This window comes from Crocodylus porosus, unplaced genomic scaffold (genome assembly GCF_001723895.1).
Source record: "Crocodylus porosus isolate Cpor-Errol unplaced genomic scaffold, CroPor_comp1, whole genome shotgun sequence".
NCBI lineage: Eukaryota > Metazoa > Chordata > Crocodylia > Crocodylidae > Crocodylus > Crocodylus porosus.
Genome location: NW_017728931.1, coordinates 27,647,590 through 27,674,305, shown reverse-complemented (window position 1 = coordinate 27,674,305; position 26,716 = coordinate 27,647,590). Strand labels below are relative to the sequence as shown.

Sequence of the window (26,716 nt, the reverse complement as noted above, 5' to 3'; positions counted from 1 at the left end):
TGCATACCAGCCCGAAGACCCTCATCTGTCCTGAGGGGCTAGATGAATTTGATACCTTAATCTAGGCTGAGGTTCTTGTATCTGATTAAGTAACCTTATTACTGAATGAGAATGTATATATTGTATTTAGAAGACAAGAAATGTGAACACTTGGTCTCCTCATTACCATCAGAGGGAACTTCGTTGCACAAACAAGTCTGTCTCTGATATTAACAATATTCTCATCACAGCACACTTTTGTCATCAAATTAGAATTTGACAATTTCAGGTTAATGCACACAGATTTATTTACTCCCATCGTAAAAGTCCTGTTTAAAAATGTATGTGCATTTGTACACGTATATGTATTATATATGTTTCCATGTGTGCAATATATAAATTATGTGTGCGTTTCCTGTTCGCTTATGTAAAGGTGGTATTTCGTGAAGCTTATGTTATATGCAAATTTAAACCGTATCTGTAATTGTATTATTTGGCTACTGAAGTACAAAAGAAGAGAGAGGTATTTCCCGGGAAACCTAGTACTCTAAAGTTCTGGACAGCTATTTTTTGAACAGATTATTAGACTGTCCACTGTAATCTGTACTCAGTCATAGGCTGTAATTTATTTACACTGGTACACCAGTGATTCATTCTTTCCCCTGTCCCAAATGGACTAATATGGGGACTATATCTTTAGTGCTAATTTAATGTTTTAGCTGCTGCTGCTGCCATATAATAGTTGGACATGAAGCAGTAGGGATTCTTTTGATAATGGAGGGATGTTTCATCTTTCTATTTGACTGTTATGTTATTGTGAAAGATGGTCTGTGGCTTAGGTAACTGTGCCAGGATACAGAAATATCTGTATAAATAAATTATAGTCTTGGATTTGGGAATTAGGTTCACTTCCATTGACTCCTAACTCACTCTGGGAAAATTTAGTCTTCTGTAAACTGGCAGCAATATTCAGTCATTTTGCTGAGCTTCTGCAGGGACTAATATATTAAATGTGCCAATACAGCTTATTGGGTTTAGGAGTTAAAACTATTGTTATTGTCAAATTCTACTGACAATTATATTCACTCATCAAGATCTCTGCTTCTTTACTAGCTGTCTGTGGAATTCCCATTAGAAGATATTCTCTTAATAACAGCCTCCCCAGTCATAAAGGCAGTAACAAATTTCAAACAGGTAAGAGAGACTTAAATTTTTTTCTGTGTAGGTATCAAGAAAAGTTACTGCAGCATTCTGTCAGAAGAGATAACTTGGCCACAAAAAAAAAATGCAGATGGGCATGTGTTGGCTTGTGTTGGGACTACAATTTACAGTGTTGATAGGAAATAATGCCTTAGTTAAGTAGTTATTTTACTCATGAATTAAAAAAGTTAAATTGGATTGTTACATATAATATATGTTAATGTAAGCCCTAATGTTAACCATTTTCACAAGTTTGCTAATTGAAATGCTGTAGTTGAGGCTTTTTAGTATATGAACTAAATCAGTTTATGAAAATGTTCTTTTTGCTAATCCATAGTCCAATGGTTATATGGAAAGTCTCATGTAATAAGTAGGGACCTACCAAAATCAATGGCAGGCAGCCAATTTCACGGGCTGATCGCAGGATCAGCCCCCATTTTTACAGGCGTATGATGCTGTCCCCCTCCCGCCTCTGATTTGCCAAGGGGCCCCAGTGGCCCTGCTGTGAGAGGACTGACCATCGTGTGGTCCTGTTCCTCACCACTAATTGGTGGCAGGGCTGCGCAACAGGCAACCCTCTCAGCCTGTCAGAGGCAGCCACTATCTTGGCTGCTTCCCTTTGCAGTGGCGGCTCCTTCTCCCCCAGCAGCCAGCTGGGCTGGGCTGGACTACAGCAACAACCAGGAGCACTCCTGGCATCCACTGGGAAAGCCCACATTTTATATTAAGGGTTTTTTTCAGACTTTCTGGACAATGCCTGATTTTGTGGTTTCTGAAAAATCTGCAAAATTATGATTTGAGTAGGTCCCTAGTTATAAGTACCTATTCAGTATTTTATCTTCATTGACACAATAATGATGAGGCCCATAGAAAAGCTGAGAAGGAAATGAATAATTGTGTCTTTAGAGCAGGGTATGACTAGCTTGCATAAATAAGGCATGAGGCCACATGCTGAAGTGTTTCACAAAATTTAACCTTCCCATAAAGTGAGGTGCAGGGAGATTAAGTTCAGAAAGTGGGCAGTGCAGTCTAATTAATGATATAGTACTTGGTATGTTCCAAGCACAATCGTTAGGTTGTAGCTGTGAGTACCGGGCACACCTGCAGATTGGACCCTGAGGTCTCATATCAGGCAGCCAGAAAATGAGGAACACACCATTAATGAACGCTTTTTCTTTCAAGGGACTTATTATCACAAAGGAAGTGTAAGGCAGAGATAAGGTTCACCAAAGCAGATTCAACTGTGTTAAACAGGAAAGCATCTGTTTTCCTGTAATTCTGTGAATCTTTCACTACGCACTTTCCAGCTTCTGCAAGGACATTCTTGCTTTTCCTATCTTTTGACTTGGCAACTTTTAACGTTTTGTTGGAACTCTTTGTATATAGTTTCCTTTTTTATTTTAAAGCAAACTGAAAAAATGGAAATTTCAATATGTTAACTACATTGACGCCTACCAGCCAGTCATCAACAAGATAGTAACATTTACATTAACTGTACAGACCTCTACCACTTCAATTAATGGAGTAACTGATGGCAGTAGTAGGTTTTCATCCTTTATATAGACCAGCAGTAGAAGAGAACGAGACATGCACTTTGTCAGGGGATTTCATAGATATTAGTTGGTGGTGGAAGAATGGTAAAACTCTGGAACTTTGAATTTCGTTTCAGGCTTTGGAGAGTGTCCTCTGGTAGGAGTAGACTTTTCCACCCTGTCTCAGTCCTGTCCCTTCTACACCACTACATAGCTATTCCTATTCTTTTTTCCTCCACACCCCTATTTTCCAGTCCCCAAGCATTTCATCCCAGTTTCCTGTCCCAGCTATTCCCAGTTCACGTCCTGGCTTTACATCTAGGCTCATCTTAATTCTCTGGTTCTTGACCAGGTAACTTTGCCCAGTCAGTTTCAGTGCTTCTTCCCTCAGTATAGTTCCTTGTCAGATCTGTTTCCCATCTCTCTGTTTCCATTTCCTATCTACACCAAGTAGTTCCTAGTCTCTATTTCCTTGGCAGCCAGCCCATCTCCCCCTTTTTCAGCTCCTCCTCTAAGCAGACTTTTCTGTCTCTTGCCTCTGTCAGCTAATTAGCTTCAAGTCTTGCCCCTACCTCCATTTCCCTTATGAGCTTCTAGTCTTAGTTTCTCCTCTTCTAGTCCTAGCTCCCCACACATCTATTTAGCAATTAATAGGTTTGATGATAAACCTTACCAAAGAAAGGTTTTTAAAGCGTACATAATCTGCTTGTTGTTTTGTTACAGGTCTCCAAAACACTCGAGGAATTTGATGTTGAAGAACAACCGAGCTCTGTGTTAGAAAAACGGTATCCCAATATTAAAGTTATAGAGTCTGGAATCACACAGCTAAAAAGCAAGGAACATGTAAATGAAACTTTTCTTTCTGATTTCATGTACATTTTGAAAATGAATAGTTTTGCCCTCATAGAAGGTATAAGAGAGAAGAGGTGATTTGTGCAATGAAAATTGCAATAAAATTCTAAGAGTTGATTGTGAAACCAGATATTTGTAGAGTTTAGATTCCAGAAGAGTTTTTAAATCATTAATGGGAGATTTCTGTGACCTCTCAGATTTTGGTCAAAGAGATTTAAAAAATAGTAATAACCATATCACTTTATTATAAAAAATCTTTTTGGAACACATTTCCATTCCTTTTCCATTAGCAAAAATATGGTGTGCTTTCTCTGTTTAATCCTCTTTATGTCTCATATTAAAGAGAGTTGGATGATTTTGTTCAGGTCCAATTCTGGGTTTTCTTGTTTATGTATCCACTAAATTATGTATCCCGTAAAACTTTAATTAGGGTTGTTGTGGTAAGGATGAAGAATTCCACAGTTGTGCACATACTATGCATTTTTGGTACAATAATATGTTCTTGAGTACAAAGCATTATTTGCATGTTGTTTTGGTTTTAGGGATGTGCCTGGGAGGCCCTTAGTACATCACCTTTCATCCCAAAGACTTCTATAAACATTCTCCTATACAGAACTACCATAATGTAGGCACACCTAGAAGGGAGAGGAGAAAATGCTGCATTTCACTTGTAGCAGCATGATGTGGCTCCTTTCTTCTTTAGTCTAGATCAGCGGTGTCAAAAATATAGATCTGGCCCACAGAGCCCTATCATCTGGCTCATGGTATTACCTGTGGGTTTTGGAGCTGACACACAGGTTACATGTCTATGTGCTGGATCTGCTGGGTCAGAATGCTCTGCGCATGGTACCTGGGGCCCAGGACATTAATTCAGCCCATGGCCTGGCTCCATGCAACCCATCTGGCTTGAGGGGTATAGAGCAAAAAATGTAGCATGGACAGTTTCTCTGATCTGTGTCTTTCAGCATCTGAGCTGAAGGATTGAAGTGAATCAGAGCCTTTGCACTGATTTAAATAAGTTTTGGCTCAGCCCTTTAGTTTGTCATATGTGAAATTACATGGGGTTGCATTCATAATATGGGGACTCAAATCTTTTAGAACTTCTAAAGATAGAACATAGTTGTGAACTGAGATTCACAAACAAACTCTCCAGACCCAAGGCTGGCTTAACAGAGTTCTTCATAAATACAATATTATTACCTATGTACATTAATGACAGACTTCCATTCTACAAAATACGTAAATAGATAGAATAGCACTTAACAAACAAAGCAAGTAGAATTGCCAAATTAGAGAAAAAATAGTCTAATTGGGTTAGAGTATTGGCATATCCTTGGTGGTCCAGGAAATGTACAAGAGGTGAGGGTCTTTGATCTTTTATTGGACCAGCTGTATAGTTGGGGGAGAAATTTGACAAGGTTTTGGGCATAAAGCAACCTTCTTTAGTTTGTTCTCATATACAAACCTTACTCTTCCTTTCCCACTTACAGTGTATAGGGTGCCATCCAGAGGTGAGCTTTATATTTTATCTTGCATCCTTTATTGAATTTATATGTACATAATTATATATTTAGGTCAGTGATTCTCAACCTTTTTGGACTCAAGGAACTTTTCAGTGGACACAAGGCAGACCTCCATAACCTTTGGGATTTGAGTAGCAACCTATTTCAAAAGCTACATTTTATATTACAGTGTTTACTTGCTTGAAGAGGGACTAGGCAGAGGAGGTAAAGGATCAGCCAGGCAAGGATCTTACCTTTTTGTCTCCTTCCTCACACACCAACACTCTTTAAAGGGTCTAGTGGCACCCTGGTTGAGAATCACTGGTTTAGGTGATGAGGGGAGCATAGTATAAAAAGGTAACTTTTTAATCAGTGAAAAAATAAAGATTTGCTTAATTTATTTTTGTCTTCCTTTTAATAGCCAGCTTCAGCTTTGGGTACCTGTAATGTACTCAGAACTTAAGTACACTTTGGGTTTCTTAGCTTACCTGTTTTTGCGGGGGCGGGTTTTATCTTAAATCTTTTAACAGAAAATGTTTACAGAAGATGGCAAGGAATATGGATATGAAAAACTCTGCCTATGTGCTGGAGCAAAACCTAAGTTAATCTTTGAAGGAAACCCATATATACTAGGAATCCGGGATACTGACAGTGCTCAGGTAAGCTAACTTTGAGCTTTAATAAACATCTTAATATTTTGCATCCTAAGTCTGAATATGTGGTTAATTGTGTTCATAATATAATTATAGCTTTGGCATAGATTCATAGATTGTAGAGTCAGAAGGGACCCTGAAGGATCATTGTATCCTGACCCCCTGCCCCAGGCAGGAAAAGGACTGAGGTCAGATGGCATGAGATGGAGAAACAGGATATATTCAACACCTAATATTACTTTTCTACTAGCTTAACATGGGGTGGGCTAGTGGGGCACTAGCCCTGGCTGGTGACTTAGCAGAGGCATGAGAATTCATAGTTTCATAGTTTGTAGGGTCAGAAGGGACCTGAGCAGATCATCAATCCAACCCCCTGCCATAGCAGGAAAGAGTACTGGGGTCAAACAATCCCAGCAAGGTGTTCATCTAGCCTCCTCTTAAAGACCCCCAGGGTAGGAGCCAGCACCACTTCTCTTGGAAGTTGGTTTCAGATCCTAGGCGCGCTGACCATGAAGTAGTGCCTCCTGATATCTAGCTAAAATCTACCCTCTGCCAGCTTGTGACTGTTATTTCTTGTCACTCCTGGGATTGCTCGGGGAAACAGGGACTCCCCCAATGCCTGCTGTTCCCTTCTGACTAGTTTGTAGATCCCCCCTCAGCCTTCTCTTGTGGAGGCTGAACAGGTTCAGGTCCCTCAGCCATTTCCCATAGGGCCTACCCTGCTGTCCCCTGATCATGCGAGTGGCCCTTCTCTGGACCCTCTCCTTGTTGTCCACGTCCCTCCTGAAGTGCGGCACCCAGAACTGGATGCAGTACTCCAACTGTGGCCTGACTAATGTCGCATAGAGGGGTAGGATCACATCCTTGGACCTGCCTGAAATGCATCTGTGATGCATGACAAGGTGTGGTTGGCCTTCCTGACCACGTCCCCACACTGTTGGCCCATATTCATTTTGGCATCAATAATGACTCTGAGATCCTTTTCTGCCTCTGCACTGACGAGAAGGGAGTTCCCCAGCCTGTAGGTATGCTGCTGGTTCTTCCTCCCCAGGTGCAGCACCTTGCACTTGTCAGTGTTGAAACCCATCCTGTTCTCATCTGCCCACCCCTGTAACCTGTCTAGGTCTGATTGCAGCCTATTCCTCCCTTCTAGCATGCCCACTTCCCCCCACATCTTAGTGTTGTTTGCAAATTTGAACAGGGTGCTTTTTACCCCCTCGTCCAAGTTGCTGATGAAGATGTTGAACATTGCAGGCATGAGGACTGTGCCCTGGGGGACCCCACTGCCCACATCCCTCTAGGTCAAAAATGACCTGTCCACCACCACTCTCTGGGTGCGGCCCTCCACCCAATTAGTGACCCATTTGACTGTGTAGGTGTTGACACCACAGTCCCCTAGTTTTTTAATGAGAAGCGGGTGAGAGACAGTGTTGAAGGCCTTCCTAAAGTCCAGAAAGACTACATCCACTGCTACCTCTGCATCTAAGGATTTGGTGACCTGGCTGTAGAAGGCCACCAGGTTGGTCTGACAGGACCTGCCTCTAATGAACCTGAGTTGGATGCCCTTAAGCATAATTTTCCCTGCTCGCCCCTTGTGGACATGTGCCAGGATAATTCTCTCAAAAAGCTTACCCAGGATTAAAGTAAGACTAACTGGCCTATAGTTTCCTGGGCCCTCCTTCCTCCCTTTTTTGAAAATGGGAACCACACTGGCCCTCTTCCAGTCCTCTGGCAGCACACCAGAGCACCACGAGTGCTTGTAAAGCTGTGCCAGGGGTCCCGCAATGACTTCAGCTAATTCCCTCAGCACTCTGGGGTGGAGATTGTCAGGACCTGCTGATTTAAATACATCCAGTCCCTCCAGAAGTTCCCTGACTAGATTCTCACTGACCCTAGGTCTGGGTGCACCTCCCCTGGGGCCTATTGAGGTCCTGATGATGGGGGTGACCTGGTCCCTGCTCAGGAAAGTGGAGGCAAAGAAATCGTTAAATAGGTTAGCTTTGTTGTCTGGTGTGACAACCAGATTTCCTAGCGTGTCTTGCAGAGGCCCCACATTAGCCGGTACCTTCTTTTTACTCCCTACGTATTTAAAAAAGGACTACTTGTTGTCCTTGATCCAGTTCCATCTCCACCTTGGCCTTCCTGACTGCCCCCCTGCAGCCCCAAGCAACCGCGATATAGTCCTCTCTGGTGATGGCCCCACCCTTTCATTGGGTATACACCTCCCTTTTAGCCAGGAGATGTTCCCGTGTGCTTTTGGTGAGCCATGGAGACTTTTGTGCCTTCTTGCCCGCTTTGATCCGCATTGGGATTACCTCCCTTTGGGCTTGAAGCATCATCTCCTTAAGGAACAACCACTCTTCTTGGACCTCTGACTCCTCTCCCCTCCAGGATCTCAGTGCCTCCTTACCTCATTGAAGTCCGCCCTCCTGAAGTCCAGGGCTGCTGCCTTGCTGCAGGCCTTTGCCACCTTGCGCTAGATGGTGAATTCCAGCAGGCGATGATCATTGTCACCCAGGTGGTCATGCATCCGCAGCCCCTTCACCAGGTCGTTGCCCTTGGCCAGGACCAGGTCCAACAAGGCATCTCCCCTGGTGGGCTGTGCTCCTCCTGGGTTAGATGGAGGTCCTGTATCTCGGCTAGGAACCTATGTGAGGAGTCAGACCTGGCTGACTGCTCTTCCCAGCAGATGTTTGGAAAGTTCAGGTCACCCATGATGACCATGTTCTTTGACCTAACTACCTCCATGAGCTCACTTAAGAATTCCTGGTTTAGCTCTTCCCCTCGGTTGGGTGGTCTGTAGTAGACCCCCACCATTAAGTCTCTTTCCCCTCAACTTCCTTGTATTCTAACCCAGAGCACTTCGGCGTGCCCTTCCTCTGAATGGTGGCCTCTGCCCCCAGGAGTCTATGTCATGACAGCTGCAGCAGCTCCAACAGCTGAGATAGGCAGATCATGCCACAGCTGCAGCAGCCAGGGACTTGTGAGCCCTTAGGGCAGGTAAGACTCTTGCCCTCTTCCCCCTCCTCAGCATTCAATGGCACCCCCTTTCCACTCCCCAAAACACATGCTCTTTGGCAGGGTTTTGCACAAATTACAATCCTTGTTAGTTAGGGCTATGGACATTTCTAGTTAGATAAGGCATGGATAGATAAGGATAGGTTTAATGTTAGGGTTAGGCTTTGGAAGCAGAGTAGTAGCTCTGACATGTTATTCTTAAAAATAATGCTTTTAAATAGATGTGCAAATACATTCTTAATGTGAGAATCCTTAGAATAAGCAAAATGGTGCTTTATTTTATTCTGGTGAAAGGGGCCAAATTGAAAATGCACAAGATAGGCAGCAACAGCACAAGATTTTCCTGCTGTCTTGTCCACTATGCTATGGCTATCAGTACACCAGGGGCAGGCAAAGTCCAGCCCATGGGCCAGATCCAATTGGCAGTGCACTCCATTTCCCAGCAATCCTTGCCTGCACGGCTGGTGTCAGTCTCCATGGAGACCCCAGCCACAGCTGCACTGCATGGCTCCACTGCCATGGAGACCAGCTCCAGTCAGGCTGGCAGGGTGGGGTAGGTGGCTGCCCCAGAGCCACTGGGATCATGTGGCACGGACAGCTTCGTCTGGGTCCAGGACAGAGTCATGATCTGCAGCCTGCACCCCTGCCCAGAGTGTGCAGGCTGCAGATTGCAGCTCTGCCCTGCCCCTGCTGCAAGATCCCAGTGGCTCTGGAGCAGTTCCCCGCACTGCCACGGGCCTTGCCAATTCAGTTGGGGCTGGTCTCCAAGGCAACCTCAGCCTTGTGCTATCACAGTGCAGCTGCAGCTGGGGTCTCCACGGAGACCAGCCCCAGCAATGTGGGCAGGGGCCGCTGGCTGGATCTACCATTTCACCCATGCCTGCTTTATTTCTTTTAATCTGAAGTTCACTAATTGTGAATTTAATTATAGAGATTTCATACATTTGTCAAGACAAAAGTACTTTAATTTTTTTATTTTTTTTAATGTAGGAATTTCAGAAACATCTGGCCAAAGCAAAAAGAATAGTAGTTGTAGGAAATGGTGGCATCGCCCTTGAATTAGTGTAAGTAAATCACTTACTTTTATGGAGAGATGTGTGTGCAGACTTGAACAATTGGGCTGCAGACCTAGTGTGCATGAATTTGTGTGTATGTGTATTTTGGGGGTGTCAAAGATGTTTGCCATTCTGAATAGCATAAATGGAAGTAAAATGACTATCCCTGGTGTAGTTCATGTAGTTTCCAGCTTTTGCAAAGAAAGCTTCCTTCCTCCCTCCCTTATTCACAAATGGAGATGGCAACCTGGCATTTTATCCATTGTTTAAATGTGCTTTGCAGGTATGAAATTGAAGGGTGTGAAGTAATTTGGGCTATCAAAGACAAAGCAATTGGAAATACTTTCTTTGATGCGGGTGCTGCTGAATTTCTGATTCCAAAGCTATCTGCTGAGAAGCCAGAGACTGCAACTGCATGTAAAAGAACCAAATATACAACTGGAGGTACAGAACAAGTGGTAAAATTAGTTCTTATTTTAGTCCTTTTGCACCTCAGTGGGCAACAAACTTTACATCAATTTCCAAAATACAGGGTAAACCCTAAATGATCCAAATTGAAAATAATCAGGAAAGTTTAACTGTTTTAAGTAGTGCACCCTCATAAAGAAAATCAGTGCTTAATTATTTTACCATTAAATTATAAATTTATGAACATGTGCATGGATCTGTAAAAATTAGAAGTGTTAACAGCTGTGTCCTTTCCCACTGTTTTCTCTTCACTTTATATTTTGATAGCTGTCTAAATTCCCTGGCAGTATCAATTTAGACAATAATAATCATTCTGTGTTAGGTCCAAACCCCACAACTTTTATTTATTTTTTAACTTGACTAGCCTTATTGATTCATATGAGTAAGGTTTTGCTGGGTGACTTTTAAGCTGCTGAATTGCTGTCTTGTGCCTTGTGCCTTTTTAAACCAGATAGGCTTTCACATTAACTGCAGACAATATAGAAAAAGTGCTGTCAAGTGCATAAACTTGCATATGATGCATCAGAAATAATCGTATGTTTTACCCTGTTAACTATTGTTTTCCACCCTTCCAGCCCTCTAGTCAGATTCAGTATTCTTGGGGTTACAGGGTCTTATAACAGTAACTAACTTCCCTGCAGCGTGAGTCTGAATTTTCTTCATCTTCACATCAGGAAGTGAGAAGGAAGAAAGAAGCGACACAGCAGCTGACAGATTTGGCAGTGCCTTAGGCCCTGACTGGCATGAGGGCTTACATCTTAAAGGGACTAAAGAGGTAGGCTTATCATCTCAACAATCTTTTTTATGTGCTACTGTAAGTACATGGGAATGCACTGATAGTAAAATGCTTCAGTCAGTGTTTTGAGAACTAGAACCAAAATGTACATGAGGTGATTCTGTCCTTGCCATAGGTTTATACCAGGGGTGTCAAATATATGGCCCATGGAGCCTCATTATCTGGTCCCCAGTGTTGCCCCTGGATCCAAATTCACCCAGATTGGCCCCATGGTTAAGGCCCAGGACACACCACATAGCACCTGCGCCCGGCACTCTGGGACATGCACCATGCCTGCTCCAGCCAGTCTGGCACCACTACTGTAGGGCCAGATGAGTTTAACACCCCTGGTTTACACCATTAAAGTTGAAGGAAATAAAGATAAGCAACTGAACAAACTGAAGTAGCAAAAACTGTTATTTTTTTTTTAAACTAAAATGTAAACATCATTAGGATATCATTAAATAGCAAGAATTAAAGGATTTATGCACATCACACAATTACCAAAATTAGTTTCTTCAGATTTTTCATTGAATGAATATGCCATTGACAAATTTATAATCTTGCAACTAAGATTTTTTGATGAAACCAAAGCACAAATGTGATGTACTCAGTGTCGATTCAAACATTACAAGCATTATGACTGAAACATAGCCTGCCTTTCATACACAGGGTTCTGCAGTAATACTAATCTTTCAAAAGTAATCAAAGGAGGTTTCAAATACTGGACAGGCTGTTGCTGATAAAGATACAATCTGTTAAAATGTGTCTTTATAGAACAGATAGCAAATAACTCAACTGAACAGACTGAACCACAAAGTAATTGAAAGAAACAATGGCATTATTTCATGACCTATGTTGCTGATGCCAAATGTAGACATCCTAAATTGAGTTTAGAATAAAAAGAGGTTAAATCTGGGCCAATGGAAAGGGCTTAATATTGTGTTCCTTCTCTCTGTTAACACTTGAAACACAAATCTGAAATTAATATAATTACAAAGAAACACAAATTTAACTTGTTACAGTTTGTTTAATAAAAATGGTGCAAATTTACTAACAATTCTGAAGCATAGTATAATTGAATTCATCATACTTACTGGCTTTTAAAAGCTCTGCATTCCTCTCCAGACAATTAAGCATCACTTGAGTGCATTACCAGCAAATGAAGACTGGTTTAGTTAAAATGTTTGTCATAGACTAAGCTAGTTGCTGGAACAGTAGGTAGGTTTTTTAAGGTATAATCTACATCAGAGGACACAAACAAACAGAAATAGAACCCAGTTAATATGCCATGTTCATACTGTTATCACCAGTGTTTCTATTTAATGTGAATGTCTATTATTTTTATTTAGTTTTCTCACAAAGTTCACATTGAGACGTTGTGTGAAATAAAGAGAATATACCTCCAGCAAGAATTTATACCATTGCAGCAGGCCTCTCTGTCTTTTCCTAAAGAAAAGCAGAATGCACAACCAGACAGAGGTAATTTTTGCCAGGAATAACCTAGGAATTTGAAAGATAACTTTTGCTTCTTGTGTATTTCATGTCCTATTTAAATTCTTATTGGTTACATTCTCAGGTCAGAATTTTCCCTTTTTTTCAGCACTGTGGCCTGTCTATGTAGAATTAACTAATGGGAAGATATATGGCTGTGATTTCATTGTCAGTGCAACAGGAGTTGTGCCAAATGTTAAACCATTTCTGGATGGTAATGATGTAAGGATGATTCAATTATTGCTTTTTAAATCATATTTTTATTTTAAAATACACTTCTAAAGAAAATATATCTTGATAGCTATTTAACATGATACCTCATAGCTAAAATGTTTAAAGGTAAGAATTTTCCATGTTAAATTATTTTTAAATGAGCTATATACTTTAAATTTGGTATTTCTAAAGTACCCATTGCAGTGAAAAAATGCATTTTTATGCACTCAGGGACACAGACCTTTTCATATTGACATAAGTCCCTTATGTCCAGCCAACTGCTATTGTTTTGAGGGATAGATGTACATGCATTTGGTTTATTTGACAAGTTTAGATTCATTACTGTAGACAATATGTAATTTACATTGCCGTATGGCAAAGTTGCTACAGTGCTATGCTTTAGTGCTTCCTTTTGGAAGTACTAAAGCACAGCACAGTAGCTTCCCATACTGTGCTGTCTGCACGGTGCACGGTTAGATTTTGCTGCTACATTGCTGTAATGGTGTGCTATACCAGGGGAGCATGCCGCCATGGTGACATAGCTGCCAATCGCATGTAGACCCACATGATCACTACTTTGCCATAGCATGCCATAAGGCAACGTAGCATGTTGCTACATCACCATAGAGCGACATGTAGATGCACCCCTAATGTTCCTTACTAAGGAAGCAGCAGGTGATTTCTCCAGTCTTCACTTATAGAATGGAGCAGAAAGCATTAGTGAGTTAGCTGGGGTCACACACAACATCAGAAAATAGAAAATTAAACTTGTGAGTTCTAACTTTCAAGGTTACTTTCAGACAGTGAGATTACAGTGCACCCTATACATGTCCCTGTTAGGAGTATTTGGGGAGAGCTTTTGTTTGTGAAGTAGAATACTGGTCTCTGAGAGATGAATTCAGGGAAGTCTTAAGGCATATGTTAGATCATCCAAATGGTCCTGAATCAAAACTCTCTGAATTAGTAGGAGCAACTGTTACATGCTGATTATATTGTGAAATCACAGATTCACAGTTTAGGGCTGGAAGGGAATCAGCTAGATTCCTTTTGTTAGAACCCCATGTGAAATCAATAACTTAAAAATGCAGACCTGCATTTGGTGCAGTTAGAATTCAGTGAGTTAGTGCATTCTGGAGCTGATCTCAATTTTTTATAGGTTTAGGATTGCAAAGTACTAAATGATCATGTCTACTTTGCTTCCTGGATCTTTTCACCTGTTAGCTCATTTCAAAAGATATGCAGGTTGGGTGTCGCACATTGTTCAAGGCTTCTGAACACTATCTCTTGTCAAATGGCTCCCAGGAAGTTCTTCTGCATGAAATGTTATTCATGTAGCTTTAAAACTACACATGCATTGTATGGAGTGGTTGAAATGCAACAGTAGCTTGCCACAAAAAACAGCTTTGAGATAAAATAATAATTGCTCTGACCATTTAACTAGGAGAAATTTGAATGGCTTGAAACAGTCGTTTAGTGAATGTTTGCTTTTTCCCTTTCATTGTTGACCTGTGCAACTGATTAGTTTGCTCTAGGTGAAGATGGAGGTCTTAAAGTGGATGAGCATATGCACACTTCACTACCAGATATATATGCAGCAGGGGACATCTGCAGTGCATCATGGGAGCCCAGTCGTGTGTGGCAGCAGGTAAATTGCATTCTACGCGTGTGCTTTAATCAGCCATCCAATACAAAATCTATAAGGCATGGTATCTAAGTAGATCTAATATGTGTACATGTGGTTTAGATAAGCCAAGTGATAGTGCCACTAACCCCTGCAGCTGTAGGAGCCGTTGTGTCAGTGGTGTCAGCATCCCAGTGTTAACACTGCCTACCCCAGCACCAAATTTCTAAGATGAGATTCCCAGTGGGGGCACAATTTGGTGGTGGTCTTAACACCTGTGGCTGAAAGAGTTGCTGTGTTGTTAGTGCCAGCAGGGAATTAATGCTGCTTCTTTCCCTGCTGCTGGCGATGGGTCATCCAGCCCATGAGAAGCCTCATGGTCTGGATCCTACAGGGCTAAATGAATTCAACATCCCTGAGCTAAGCAATAAAGGCAAGTGTCATAAGCTTTGTGGCAGAAGGCTACATCATTTCACGTCTCTTGGTATAGTGAATACACTTGTTATGTACTGTTACATCACATATAACCTTGTATTTTCAGATGAGGCTTTGGACCCAAGCTAGGCAGATGGGATGGTATGCAGCAAGATGCATGGCAGCAGATTCTTTTGGGGAATCTATTGAAATGGACTTCAGCTTTGAACTCTTTGCCCATGTTACCAAATTTTTCAATTACAAGGTAAGTGAACAGATTCTAATGCAGATTGTTGGTTTCTGTTGATTCAATACAGCAAGCCATTAAAAAAATCAGTTAATTGACTAATATGGTGGGGGAGATAACAGTGCCCTACATATATTGATAATTTGTTTTGTTTACTGCTGCTTTGCCTAGGGTAAAGGATAAATTCTAAAACTGAACCAGTCAATAAGGCTGTGTGAAATTTCAGCAGCTGCTTTGTTTCAGTGCTCAAAACACTGAATCCAAATTGAAATAGAAGGCTCCAAAATGAATCAGAAGGCTATGAAACATTTCGGAAATGTTTGCAATTAAATTGTAATGAGAATTGTGTGTAGATGTCTACCCAGAGAATTGTTCCCTGCCTGCCCTCCCTTAACTTTAATCCTTTTGAAGTTTTACAGTATTTGGAGCAAAGAGGATATTCACACCCATTGTGGTTAACTTGTAATCAATGCATTTTTTTTTCTTCTTTTTTAGGTGGTGCTTTTGGGAAAATATAATGCTCAGGGTCTGGGTTCAGACCACGAACTAATGCTGAGATGCACCAAAGGACAAGAGTATGTTAAAGTGGTGATACAGAATGGAAGAATGATGGGAGCTGTGTTGATTGGTGAAACGGACTTGGAAGAAACCTTTGAAAATCTGATTTTGAATCAAATGGATCTTTCAGCCTATGGGGAAGATCTCCTGAATCCAAATGTTGACATAGAGGATTACTTTGACTGAAACCAAAATATCAATCTCCATTATTAAGGTTTTGACCTTCAGTAATGAGGTGTATTAAACAGCATATAAATTATATCTGAAAATCCCTGAAAAAAGGAACAGGTAGAACTGCAGTCACATTAGAAAGATCTTTTGCTGGTATTTCCAGACACTTACTCAGCTAATTGTTGGGAAATGTGCTGAAATGCAGAAGCAGAAAAAGAAATACTGGACAAATACAGGGATAAACCCATGTCTTGGTCTGATGTAGGCAAGAGTTAGATTAGATGAGGAGTTACGATTATTCTGTAAAACTGAAAATGTAGTAGTGTTAATGTACTTGGAACTGTGGCACCCAGGGTGGAATGATCTTAGGTGTTTGACAGTTGGCTGTTAACTCCTTCAAACTAGCTAATCTCATGTTTTGGCAATACTGTTTTGTTCCATCAGAAGTCTCAGCAAGTTGGACTTGTACCTTAACATCCCAATTCCTAAAAAAAGGGTACTGGGAAGACTTGCATTAACAGTATACCCTGCAGGAGGCTTCTGGGTTGAAACATTTGATAGCTACCATGTCATGACATTTTAGATATTAAAAAACTTTTCATCAGTGTATTCCCAGAAATGGAATCTATGCTTCAGGCAGCATATACCCTGGACTTTAAGTTCTTTGTGGCATGCGTACGTGCATCCAACCCAACCCCTCCAGAATTATTTGCACTCGTGCAATAGTTTCTAATTTTGGTGTAGAAGGTAAGGCCCAAAAGATGTTTTGGGGGAACCGATATTTCTTTGGAGTTTCAACACTATTTTAGAAATTCTGGCTTATTAATTATGAGGTAAGAATGAAAGTTAAGTTAAATCTTAATACACTGAACACTTGCTTAATTGCTTAAATTACCAGCCAGTCTTCCAGAGACAGGCACCTTAAGGCTGCTCTTAAATATCTTTTCTCTGTATTTTGTAATACAAGCTATTGAAATGACACTTGCATTTTTCCATTAAAACGCTGCTTTCTAAAGCAGCAGTTTTCTTCCCAAGTTTATTAGACTCTAGGACTGCAGCAGCACTTTGTTTGTATTAGGACATCTCCAAGGAAATTACTCTAGCCTAATTATTTAAAAAGGCTAGAGTAATTACAGCTTAAATCTGAAGGCTAACTTATGGTTTAATCTGGAACAAAATTTACTGAGTTTCTGTGGAAGTGGAATTTAAATGTCATGTTATTTTTATGTGAAATTCTACACCTTAGCCTTGTTTTAAGACTACTATAATAAAATGGAAGCTTTGGGGGTTTTTTGTGTCTTGATGTAGTACATATCTAATTTGATTTATACTTCTGGATGGGTATTTAAAAAAAAAAAAAAAAGCTCAAGCTTCTATTATAGACAAAAGCTGGTAAGCATCAGCTGAGTTTTGTTGGGTGTCTGTGCACATGCTGTGCGCCTAGTCTATGCTTCAGTTGTAAAATGCACTAGAGAGAGCCTGTTTCACATACCTGGCATTTTATACAGTTTTCAGCTTCCCTGTTTTCTTTCCCTTCCTCCAGGAAAAAGGTTACACCTGAGTTTGGGTTTTGTCAGCATTTTTATCTTCTCTTCCTAGCCAGAGAAAAGTGATATATACCTATGTAAAAGCAGTGAGAAATGAGTTGATGGTAAGTAGATATAACCTGTCAATTAAGAGATCATGGCATAGAAATGAGATAAGTCTGTCTGCTGGGCTGAGGGGAGCAAGGCTACTTAAACTGAAGCACTTCTGTCAGAGCCACCAGTTTTATGAGCTCTGCATTTACTTATCCTCTACTACTACAGGCACTCATATATGAGACAAAGGGAACTAAAATATACTACTTGGCAACACAAAATGTGTACATTCCTTCTATGATTTATTTATGATCTTTCAAAGAGCCTTAAAAACTAAATTGTATGCCTGCCAGCCATAAGTCTTCATTGTAACTCCTCGGTGGTGACAACTGGTAAAGGTAAATAGTGCTCGCTTTAAATTTATATGGTCCACATTTGGTCCTATGCAATTTGCAATATATTACAGTGATATTCCGCTGGGATTTGTAGGACTGGAATGGCGGACACTGGTCTTGATGGTCCAGAGCTATGAGAGGAGATGTGGCAATTTTTGTTGTTGTTTTTCAGATAAAGAGTTAATCCAAGGACATATTGCCACATATACCTAAAATACAGCATTGAAACTGCTAAATACAGAATTTCTCAAGTTTACAAAAAAGTAAAAAGCTTACCAGGATAGATTTATAGCAAACACCAAAAATAAAACAGAGGATAGGGGGTATGCTCACAGCTGACTACTTTTTTAAATAGCAAATTATTTTTTTCCAAATCCATCAAGAACAATATACTAGATATTAATTTATCTTCTACCCTTCTTCCAAAGTCTTTTACTTCAGTGTACCTACTATCTTCTACCCATCAAATTGAAGTCTTTTTCTACCTGCAGCTTCTAATCCTGCACATGCTTGGCTAGAAAGAGAAATTGGTTTGTTTTACTAGAAATGCTTGTAAAATACAAAATTTCCAAAAACTTTTAGAATCAGGCTTTACTTGAAATTATGATGAAAATTACTTCCCAAAATCCATGCCAAGGCCAAGTCTATGACATCTTTTCAGTACTAGTGCCAAACTAACCACATTAAATTATGTTTCATAATTTACCAAATTACTACCACTTTCATAATGTGCATGCAAACCATTTGTTGTCATGCCCTCATTTTCCTGCATTCAGTCATGTTTCAGCATTTCTTCCTAGTCTTAATTTTACTTTACACACTAACAAGTTTAGTGCCACAAAGAATAATCAGCACATTAAATACAAGCCTGTATCTTCTGGAGAAGTAATTGCCAATAATCTAAAATGCCTACAAATTCCTGCTGTTTTACACTCAGCATATGCAAATTTTACTGACCAATTATTTTATCTTCATTTTTTTCATTTCAATACATATTACTTTAAGTAACAGGACACAACTCAACTAGCAAAACATAAATCCCAGTTTACATGGGACAAGGTGCAATCCAGATAGCAACTTCATCAAAATTCAGGATGTATGTGTCTGGGTCCATCTAGCTACATATATAATGAACTTAAAAATACATGTATGAACTCAGTGAAAAAAAGAAACCAGCAAGTATAAAATGTTGTGTATTTAACCATAGGCACAATAGTCAGGGATACACCTTCCTAATCAATAGCTTTCTAAAGCCTGCACTGGGCAGTGAGAACACATGAACACCCTACCAGCAAACCCCATGCTGTTAACTGGGATGTGTGTGTTTACAGGTTATTACACATTTAAACATTTTCTCTCTGTCCAATGCACACAGCTTCCTGCTAATCCTGGCTGTTATTGAGTTATCTTACATGGTCAATCATTTGTACTAAATGGGGAGAAAAATTAGGTTAATAAAGGGGCTGCAAGAGGCATAAAGGATAGCACCCAGTGAGAGTCAAGCACCTGGAATTTTTCTTAGAATTATTTTTAAATGTCAGCAAATAATCACAATTGAAGCTGAACAACATGTTGCAGATTCCAGAAAAGGCCAGCTGGCACCAGTATTTTAATAATCTGTCTTTCCTTTGCTCCCATGCTGAAATTTAAAAAGGAGCCCAGCTGTCAATTAGCGTAAAATCACCATAACACTCTTCAACATTATTGAGTCTAGACCAACATACACCAGTCCAGGGTTTAGCTCTATATTTGAGGTGTGTTCTTCTCTGTCTGCCCAGCACTGATTTATTTCCTTTTTCAGTGATGATAAACCAATAAAAATGTCTTGCTTCCCTCCTGGCTTAATCCCATGATCATCTAAGCAAGTGGTTCCCAACCTTTTTGTACCAGGACACATCTGTAAACACCAATGGCCAGTCCCGACTCAGTGCCCCTCACTCCTGAGCAGCTGCTGCCTACGCCCAGGTCCTCAGTGTGTGGGGGCAGAGGGTGGGTGTGTGGGACAAGGGTAATGTGTGTACATCATGGGGCCCCCAAGCAGTCCCTTGCAGGCTGGAACTCTACCAGCCTGCAAGGGACAACTCACAGCTTCCCGTTTTCCTTCTTTAAAAGGAGAATCCATTTTTAAAGTTTGTTCAGTTTCTGTTTTCTTTGCATAAAAAGTAGACATGCCTAAATGACTAGATACACTTCTCACAAAAAGCACTGATCTTAAAAAACAGATTCCAGGTCTATATAGAGGCTGTAGTCTAAGCCTGAAGCACTTATGAATCTTGGTATAAGGATAAAAAGTAACATTTCTACCACTGCTCCACATGCTAGTGTCCTCTGCAAAGAAGCACAAGCTCCAACAGATCATTGGAGAATGCTGCCACAGTCTATCCCAGCACAGACTGGAGCAGAGGGATGTGATCATCCCTCAGAAAATGGCAGACATCACACTGGCTCTACTCCAGTCTGTTTTAAAGTCAGTCTCAAGTACACCAAACTTTTTCTACAGTCTGAGTGTCAAATTTATTTTTATTTAGCAAAACAACTGTGTGTACAATCCCCAAATAATGTAATGCAAAACTAACCCCAAAGAAATCTGTTCAAATACCAAGAAATGTTACTATTGGAATTTAGTACTCAATCCTGTTGAATGCTCTTGAAAATCCTACCCTTAAACTATCCAACTGAAATAAAAAAAACAAAAGGAATTTAAAATCTGGCATCAGTTTCCAAAAGTTAAATTAAGATTAGCATTTCCATTCTCGTATGTGAACAAATGGTCTAATTTAATTTTCCTATCATGAGAAGCAGTGCCTTTTGTCTATATGGAAGTTGTAAGTGCATCTAATACAAAAGTATCTTATACCATCATATGTCAGGTGTAAAATAAAGATGGCAAAAAGGCAACAAAAACAAAAGGACTTGCACTTCAGTTACTACCTTCATATCATCAGATACATATTACTTTGAGCATGGCCACATGAACAAACTACTGGAAGATAAGAGAGTTATAGTGCATCAGCTATTCTATGATAACCTTATGCCTGCTCTCAATCCACCACAGAAAGAATGGCGAGTTGTCTTTTGTCATCTCTCAATTCCAGCAAGGCAAGAGCATGCATACAGGCTATTATTGGTGAAAGTGATTTCCACTCCATTCTAACTGCACAGTAATTTGCTTGCTCATGCTCTTTGATATAAAGCTTTTGTGTTTTTCCTCCCTTTAGCTACTTACCGCTGAGATACTAGATATTTTTGTCAGGGGGGGAGAAGACAGCCAGGAATTGGACATACTTGTTTTCCACTGACAGTTCAGCAGAATAATACATAACATTTGGATTTTAAATAATACAGTAACTAAAACATAACTTATACTTATGTACTGGGTTTTCCACACAGAAGCAAATAAGACAGGATGCTAAATGTACTTTTCTTTCTAAAACTCAATCAAGAACCACTATCTGGTCATTGTCATCCTTCTCAAGTTTAAACTTCTTTGCTTTTAAGTCGCTCTCGTCGCCAGAACATTTATGCTCCTTTGTCTTCTTTGCAGCTGAGTTTTGGACCGTCCCTGAAGTGCTACGTGCTTTTCCACCAGTCCCTTCAGAGAAAGAAGGCCGAGGAGATTTGAGCTGAGAATTAGAAATAAAGCTCAGTTAAAGTACTCAGCTTCTCCTCCTCCTCCCCGCTCTTCTTAAAAAGAAGGCAATTACACACAACACACTGTAAAACTCAAAGTCTAATTATTGCAGAGCAAAGTAGACATTTTCTCTTTTGGTGGCCACAGACCATTTTGAGCCCCACTCCTCTGTCTGTTCATAACAACACCTGTGGGTGGTTCCTTTGGCACAAATTTTTTCAAGGGTGAAATATGTGGGTCAGAACTGACAGTGCATCATCCTCCCCACACTACCTAGCACATACCGAAAAACTGATACAGCTGATCCAAGATTTGCTTATAACGTCAGTCACAACATCTAAAACAAATGCATATGATATAACCCTGACAAATATTCTGAGACATTATGAAGTAGAATAGTTGATATTTTCCAGACTAATCACTACAGCAATTATTTCCTCCACCCATAACAATGTAGCTTCACTGCAAACAGTCTCTACATCACAAGAACGGATCACAGGTCTGACTGCCAGTTTGTGATCATATTAAACACAGTTCTTACATGAGCAAGATCTGACAGGCAAACATGCATGTCCAAATACATGTAAAATTTAAGTGGTACTCAATTTTATACATCCCACTGGTTTTCTACTTTGTCTTAATTGGGGTTGGGGGAACAAGCAAAAAAAAACTGATTAAATTGTATACAACAGTAATTATAATAATACTTCGTATAAATGTAAACGCAGACAAATTCTTGTCATATGACATGTTATAAAACCTTAACATGACTGAAATTGGTAGTCTTACTAGGGATTTGGATAGGTGTAACTTAAAATATATCTCTTGGGCCTTTGAGTTATTGTCAAAATAGATTTCAAATACAGTTAAGCACCACTACACTCCTTAATGTGGAACCCATGCCCAATTAAAGCTGTTATCTTCACACTGAGAGTTGTTTTTATTTTGCAGAATGGCAAAAACTATGTTTTTACTGATAGTAGGTTTCTAAATATAGATCACTTATGTAAATCACATATTATAAACAGCGAAATGATGAATAAACCCTCTCAGTTCAAATTTAAAAAATAAAAAACAAAGACAAATGATACTTCAGAAGAGGTTCTTTGCATCTTAAGATCGTTAATTAAAAAGCTGCTATCACAGAAAGATCAAAACAAACATATTTAACAAGGCATCAGAAGTATACTGCTAAAAACATCCCTAATAATATGGAGAGTAACCAGCTATGGTAAATCCAAATAAAAATAATCATGCGAAAAGTCAGTGTAAATACCTTGATTGCACTTTTCCTGTCTAGTCTCCCTTGCATGGTAATGACATGTGCTTCATTTTTCAGCAGGTTAGCTTTCGGGCCTATCTTCAAGTAGGATATTGTAGCAAAAGCTGTGAAACTGAAATCCTCTCTGCAAAAATTAATACAGAGTAAGATTTTAGAACTGGAATAATGTAAGAAGAAAATACGGATATAGTTAAAACTTATGAGCGAATGCCCCCCACTGCACCTTGATTCTGATTTACCTATTCTAGCAACCGTTTACTAACTTTTTAAAATTCATGTCTGATTAGGTGTACAGAATTTACATTTATCTGGAACGTGTGTGGCTGTCTACGTGTCCTCGGTATTTCAAGGGTAAAATATATGGGTCAGAACTGACAGTGCACTAACTGTTCTCTGTGTTTCTGTATTTCCTTAAAGCCTCTTTCCTCACCAAACCCCCTTCTCTACAATAAGCTCTACAGGAGCAGACTCCTTTGTCTTCCTCACCTCTATGCAGTCAAGGTAGTGCAGCAGCTGACTTGCCAAAAAAGTGGAACTTACTGCAAGTTTGAGGACTGTGATTAAAAACTGTCCATAGCCAAAGCTGCAAGAAGCAGAAAAAAAAATGGTATTTCATGCTACAGATTTCTATTTTTATCTCTTTAATTTTCCAATTTCTCTCTCCAAGAAAAATAACCTGTCATTTATTTTAGTCCTGGAAAACATTCTTCTGTGCTAAATTTTTATAGACAATCAATGCACTTCTGAAATGAAGGTACTGCTACAGCATCCATAATTATATTATATAGAAATAACTAACATTTCAAAGGAAGGGTTAGTACTGTAGACACTGTCATACATACTTCAGATACTGCTGCAGTATTAAATGAGCAACAATCCTCTCAAGTTCATCACGAGGGAACTTTGGGGAAACAACATCAGCAACTCGTAACTTGGACAAACCCTTCCCCAGCCAAGCCTCAATTAACTTCAGTGGGGTGAGTTTTTCCCTCATGTTATCTGCTTGCTCCAATATCTTGATTAGATCCCTGCAGCATCCAGTTACATCCATTTTCTCAAATGCTACAAGGAAAAGCAGCAAATTATTTAAAACAAAGTACACTCTGCCAGTTGTGTGGCATTCTTTTTTACTAAACTAAACACGTTATATAGCTTTTATATTCCTTCCTTTGATCTGGAGTAGGTTTTTGATTAATACTGTATATTAAGAGTTCCACTGATGTTCATTTTTAATTATTAAAGCTTGGATCCTTCAGAGATGTTCACATATGTTTAAACTTTACACACCATCACAAAAACTTCAGTGAAATTATTGCCAGGGCATAAAATTAAGCACATATTTAAATCTACAAACATTTAGGTTCAAATATAGTATATTGTTTTATCAATCCATCTAAAATGTTTCTAAATCACTGGTTAAGTGGTAGTGGTTGCAGCTGTGTTGGTTTAAAGACATAGGCAGACAAGGTTCTTTGGGTAAATCCGATATCTTTTATTAGACCAACTAAAATAGAACAATTCTTCATTGCAAGCTTGCAAAGAAGAATTTTTCCAACTATTTTATAGCTGGTCTAACAAACAACAGCTTTTTAGGGTTCACGTTCCATCTAGAATTCTGGACCTCTCAAAACTACCTTATCATAGAATTAGAAGGGACCTCTGGAGGTCATCTAGTCCAACCCCCAAATTTTTAGCCAAGCAAGGACCATACATTGAGACTTAAGATCACTTGCCAACACCCAGACTTGAACTGCTTCCCTTCTGCTTACCAGATTGACACTCAAGCCCTTCTGCCACAGAACAAGATGCCCAACTAGAATGGGAATAAGGACAAATGTTAACTTTTCAAGTAATAAAGCTGACGTCCATCTAGTCTCAAATGGATTTCTTAGCAATTTGGCATGCACAAATCTCCTAAATTACAGCAGCAAAATAAAGTTAAATCATATAGCCAAATGAGATTTGACTTAGAAGTATGATCAACCTTTCAAATGCATTTGTCGCTTTTATTTCTCTCTCTCTCTTTTTTTTTTTTTTTTTTTTTTTTTTTACAGACTTGATTGTCAACTCGTTGTTCTGGAAGTGGTTCATTTTCCCCCATTCATACTTACTACAGAACACATATGGAGCAAACTAAAATTATACTGAATTTACAGACTACAGATGAGACATTCTTCCTCCCAAGTAGTTTAAAAACCAAAACAAAGGAGGAAAACACAAGTTGTAATTGTACAAAGTTTTGTCAGACAAATTTATTCCCACAGCAGAAAGAGTAAAAGTGGCTGAAAGACACACTGTAAGCTGTCACAGAAAGAAGCGTACATGTTTCATGGCAATATTTACAATACAACTAAAGTAATTTTTTCAAAAGGCTTAACAACATATTCAAATATCCTAAGAACTGAAAAAGAAATCAGACAAGCTTATCCTTCAAATGGCTCTCACTGATTAGTTCCTATTGGACATGGATCCCAACTTCCATGTTTGGGCAACACAGAGCCACAGATCAAATTTGCAATTCAGGCATCATCTCTATTAATGTAGTCAGACAAAGGAAGTCAACCATCTTCAGACTCTCCCAAACCATCATTTGAAAAAAAAAAATCAACTAAAGTACATGAGGAAGAAATGTAGGCTAGTGATGATCAGAACAAGAAAATGCAGACTGCTGTTCTATTACAAACTCAACAACTACTTACAAGACTGTTGTAAACTTGGCAGGTTTTCATGCAGACAAAGCTATTGCCTCTCAGAATTCTTTACCTGGACGTGCCGGGTAAATAACAGCACTCTTGTATTTAGTAAAAAACTGCCAAAATTACAGTTGCCTCTGCAATCTCAATTCACCAATTCTTCTGTATATATGCATTAGGATAGAATCTTAATTACAGGATTACATTTTTTCTATAAGACCAGTCTCAGATCTGTGCAGTGTGTGGATGGTGTTCATTTAATGAGTGGTCACTGCATACTTTATTTTCTGTTTATTATTCAATATCTTGCTCTAAGGCCTTACTGACTGTAAATTATTCAAACCCCAGCTTTGAACAAAGAATTATACAACTGTAGGCTTTCCTACAGCATTGATGCCCACAGATTTGCGAGGCCCAATTTGAGTTGCTTAACACCAAATTTTTCAAAGCACTCAGCAAACTATAGCACTTGAGACATTTAATGCACAACTCCCGCATTCTGAAAGTGATTCCTGAGTCTCAAGCTATGCCCAGTTAATGCTGACCTGTACAAAACTTGGTTGAAGTAACCTGCCTAGCATCCTGTGGGAATTCAGTAACCACATTAGGGACACATTCCAATCCTCTATGTTTACAAACAACTGTCTGAATAAGGCCATTCTCTCTCTTCCTTGCATTAACTCCATTCTCTTCCCCTAGTTCAAGTCTTGTCCCCTTTCCCATAAGCCAGGTACCTTCCTTCTTTGTACGCTTTGGGTACTAGCAGGACGAGTCAGAATTCCTACTCTCAACAGTGGAGCTCAGCAAAGACCCCGACCTGGACCAGGTATTACAGGAAAATCAATTAATTAAGCATGCTCAACTCCAAGAGAGTTGGGGCTCAGAAAGACATTCTCTGCAACAGCTGCTCCAGGCTGGTACCTTGCCTGGATGGTATGTGTTTAGTCTAATTTACCTGGATGGTATGTGTTTAGTCTAATTTACTAATTGAAACTTGTAGAGCTTGAACCAGTCTGGCATATACGGAATCCTCAGATATTTTAATTGCTAAATGCCAAGAAGCATCTACAGGCCATATGCAATCAGTGTTTTTTCACATGTTTATAACTTGGTCAAATTTGGGCAGATTCTTAAGGGAACAGCAAAGCTAGGGACAGAAGTTACACAAACGGGTATAAGTGATTGCAAATTGTGTCAAATCTGTAACATAACAGAAGTTCAATGCACGTAAACTGCTTTCAAAATGATTGAAACCAGTTGAAGATAAACATGGATGGATGTAGTATCAGACTTAACTGATTTAAGTTAAATCAGTTTATTGAACTTGTCTCAAATCCCCTGCAGGTTCAAGTTGACTCTCAGTACCCCAGCATCCCAGGATAT

General features: G+C 39.7%; 2 protein-coding genes and 2 long non-coding RNA genes across 10 annotated transcripts in view; 2 read left to right on the top strand and 2 right to left on the bottom strand.

The window, feature by feature from the left end:
* Positions 1-17,042, top strand: part of PYROXD1 (pyridine nucleotide-disulphide oxidoreductase domain 1) — a 32,701-nt gene extending 15,659 nt beyond the window's left edge. Inside the window, exons 2-12 of one of the 3 annotated variants that reach the window (XM_019544457.1) lie at positions 1,093-1,173; positions 3,435-3,554; positions 5,596-5,724; positions 9,727-9,800; positions 10,075-10,235; positions 10,934-11,034; positions 12,387-12,516; positions 12,614-12,750; positions 14,264-14,386; positions 14,904-15,041; positions 15,519-17,042. In XM_019544457.1, coding sequence (XP_019400002.1) covers positions 1,093-1,173; positions 3,435-3,554; positions 5,596-5,724; positions 9,727-9,800; positions 10,075-10,235; positions 10,934-11,034; positions 12,387-12,516; positions 12,614-12,750; positions 14,264-14,386; positions 14,904-15,041; positions 15,519-15,767 — 1,443 coding nt within the window. In that variant the 3' untranslated portion in view covers positions 15,768-17,042. Of the gene's footprint in view, positions 1-1,092; positions 1,174-3,434; positions 3,555-5,193; positions 5,725-9,726; positions 9,801-10,074; positions 10,236-10,933; positions 11,035-12,386; positions 12,517-12,613; positions 12,751-14,263; positions 14,387-14,903; positions 15,042-15,518 lie in introns of all 3 variants that reach the window. The other 2 variants (XM_019544459.1, XM_019544460.1) reach the window with 2 other exon arrangements.
* The window catches only part of RECQL (RecQ like helicase), a 45,176-nt gene that overhangs the window by 2,226 nt on the left and 16,234 nt on the right, over positions 1-26,716 (bottom strand). For 3 of the 5 annotated variants that reach the window (XM_019544453.1, XM_019544452.1, XM_019544454.1), the window contains exons 13-15: positions 23,483-23,702; positions 22,635-22,764; positions 20,970-21,350 (exon numbers count right to left, since the gene is read on the bottom strand). In XM_019544453.1, the coding sequence (XP_019399998.1) occupies positions 21,162-21,350; positions 22,635-22,764; positions 23,483-23,702 (539 nt within the window). In that variant the 3' untranslated portion in view covers positions 20,970-21,161. Of the gene's footprint in view, positions 1-20,969; positions 21,351-21,381; positions 21,696-22,634; positions 22,765-23,482; positions 23,703-26,716 lie in introns of those variants that run through there. The other 2 variants (XM_019544456.1, XM_019544455.1) reach the window with 2 other exon arrangements.
* LOC109316405 lies at positions 18,156-20,712 on the top strand. Its single transcript, XR_002102833.1, has 3 exons — positions 18,156-18,169; positions 19,594-19,595; positions 20,424-20,712. It is a non-coding gene; the product is annotated as an uncharacterized LOC109316405 (long non-coding RNA).
* Positions 22,910-23,120, bottom strand: LOC109316407. The gene is made up of 2 exons (XR_002102835.1): positions 23,028-23,120; positions 22,910-22,976 (listed from the first exon to the last, which is right to left on the bottom strand). It is a non-coding gene; the product is annotated as an uncharacterized LOC109316407 (long non-coding RNA).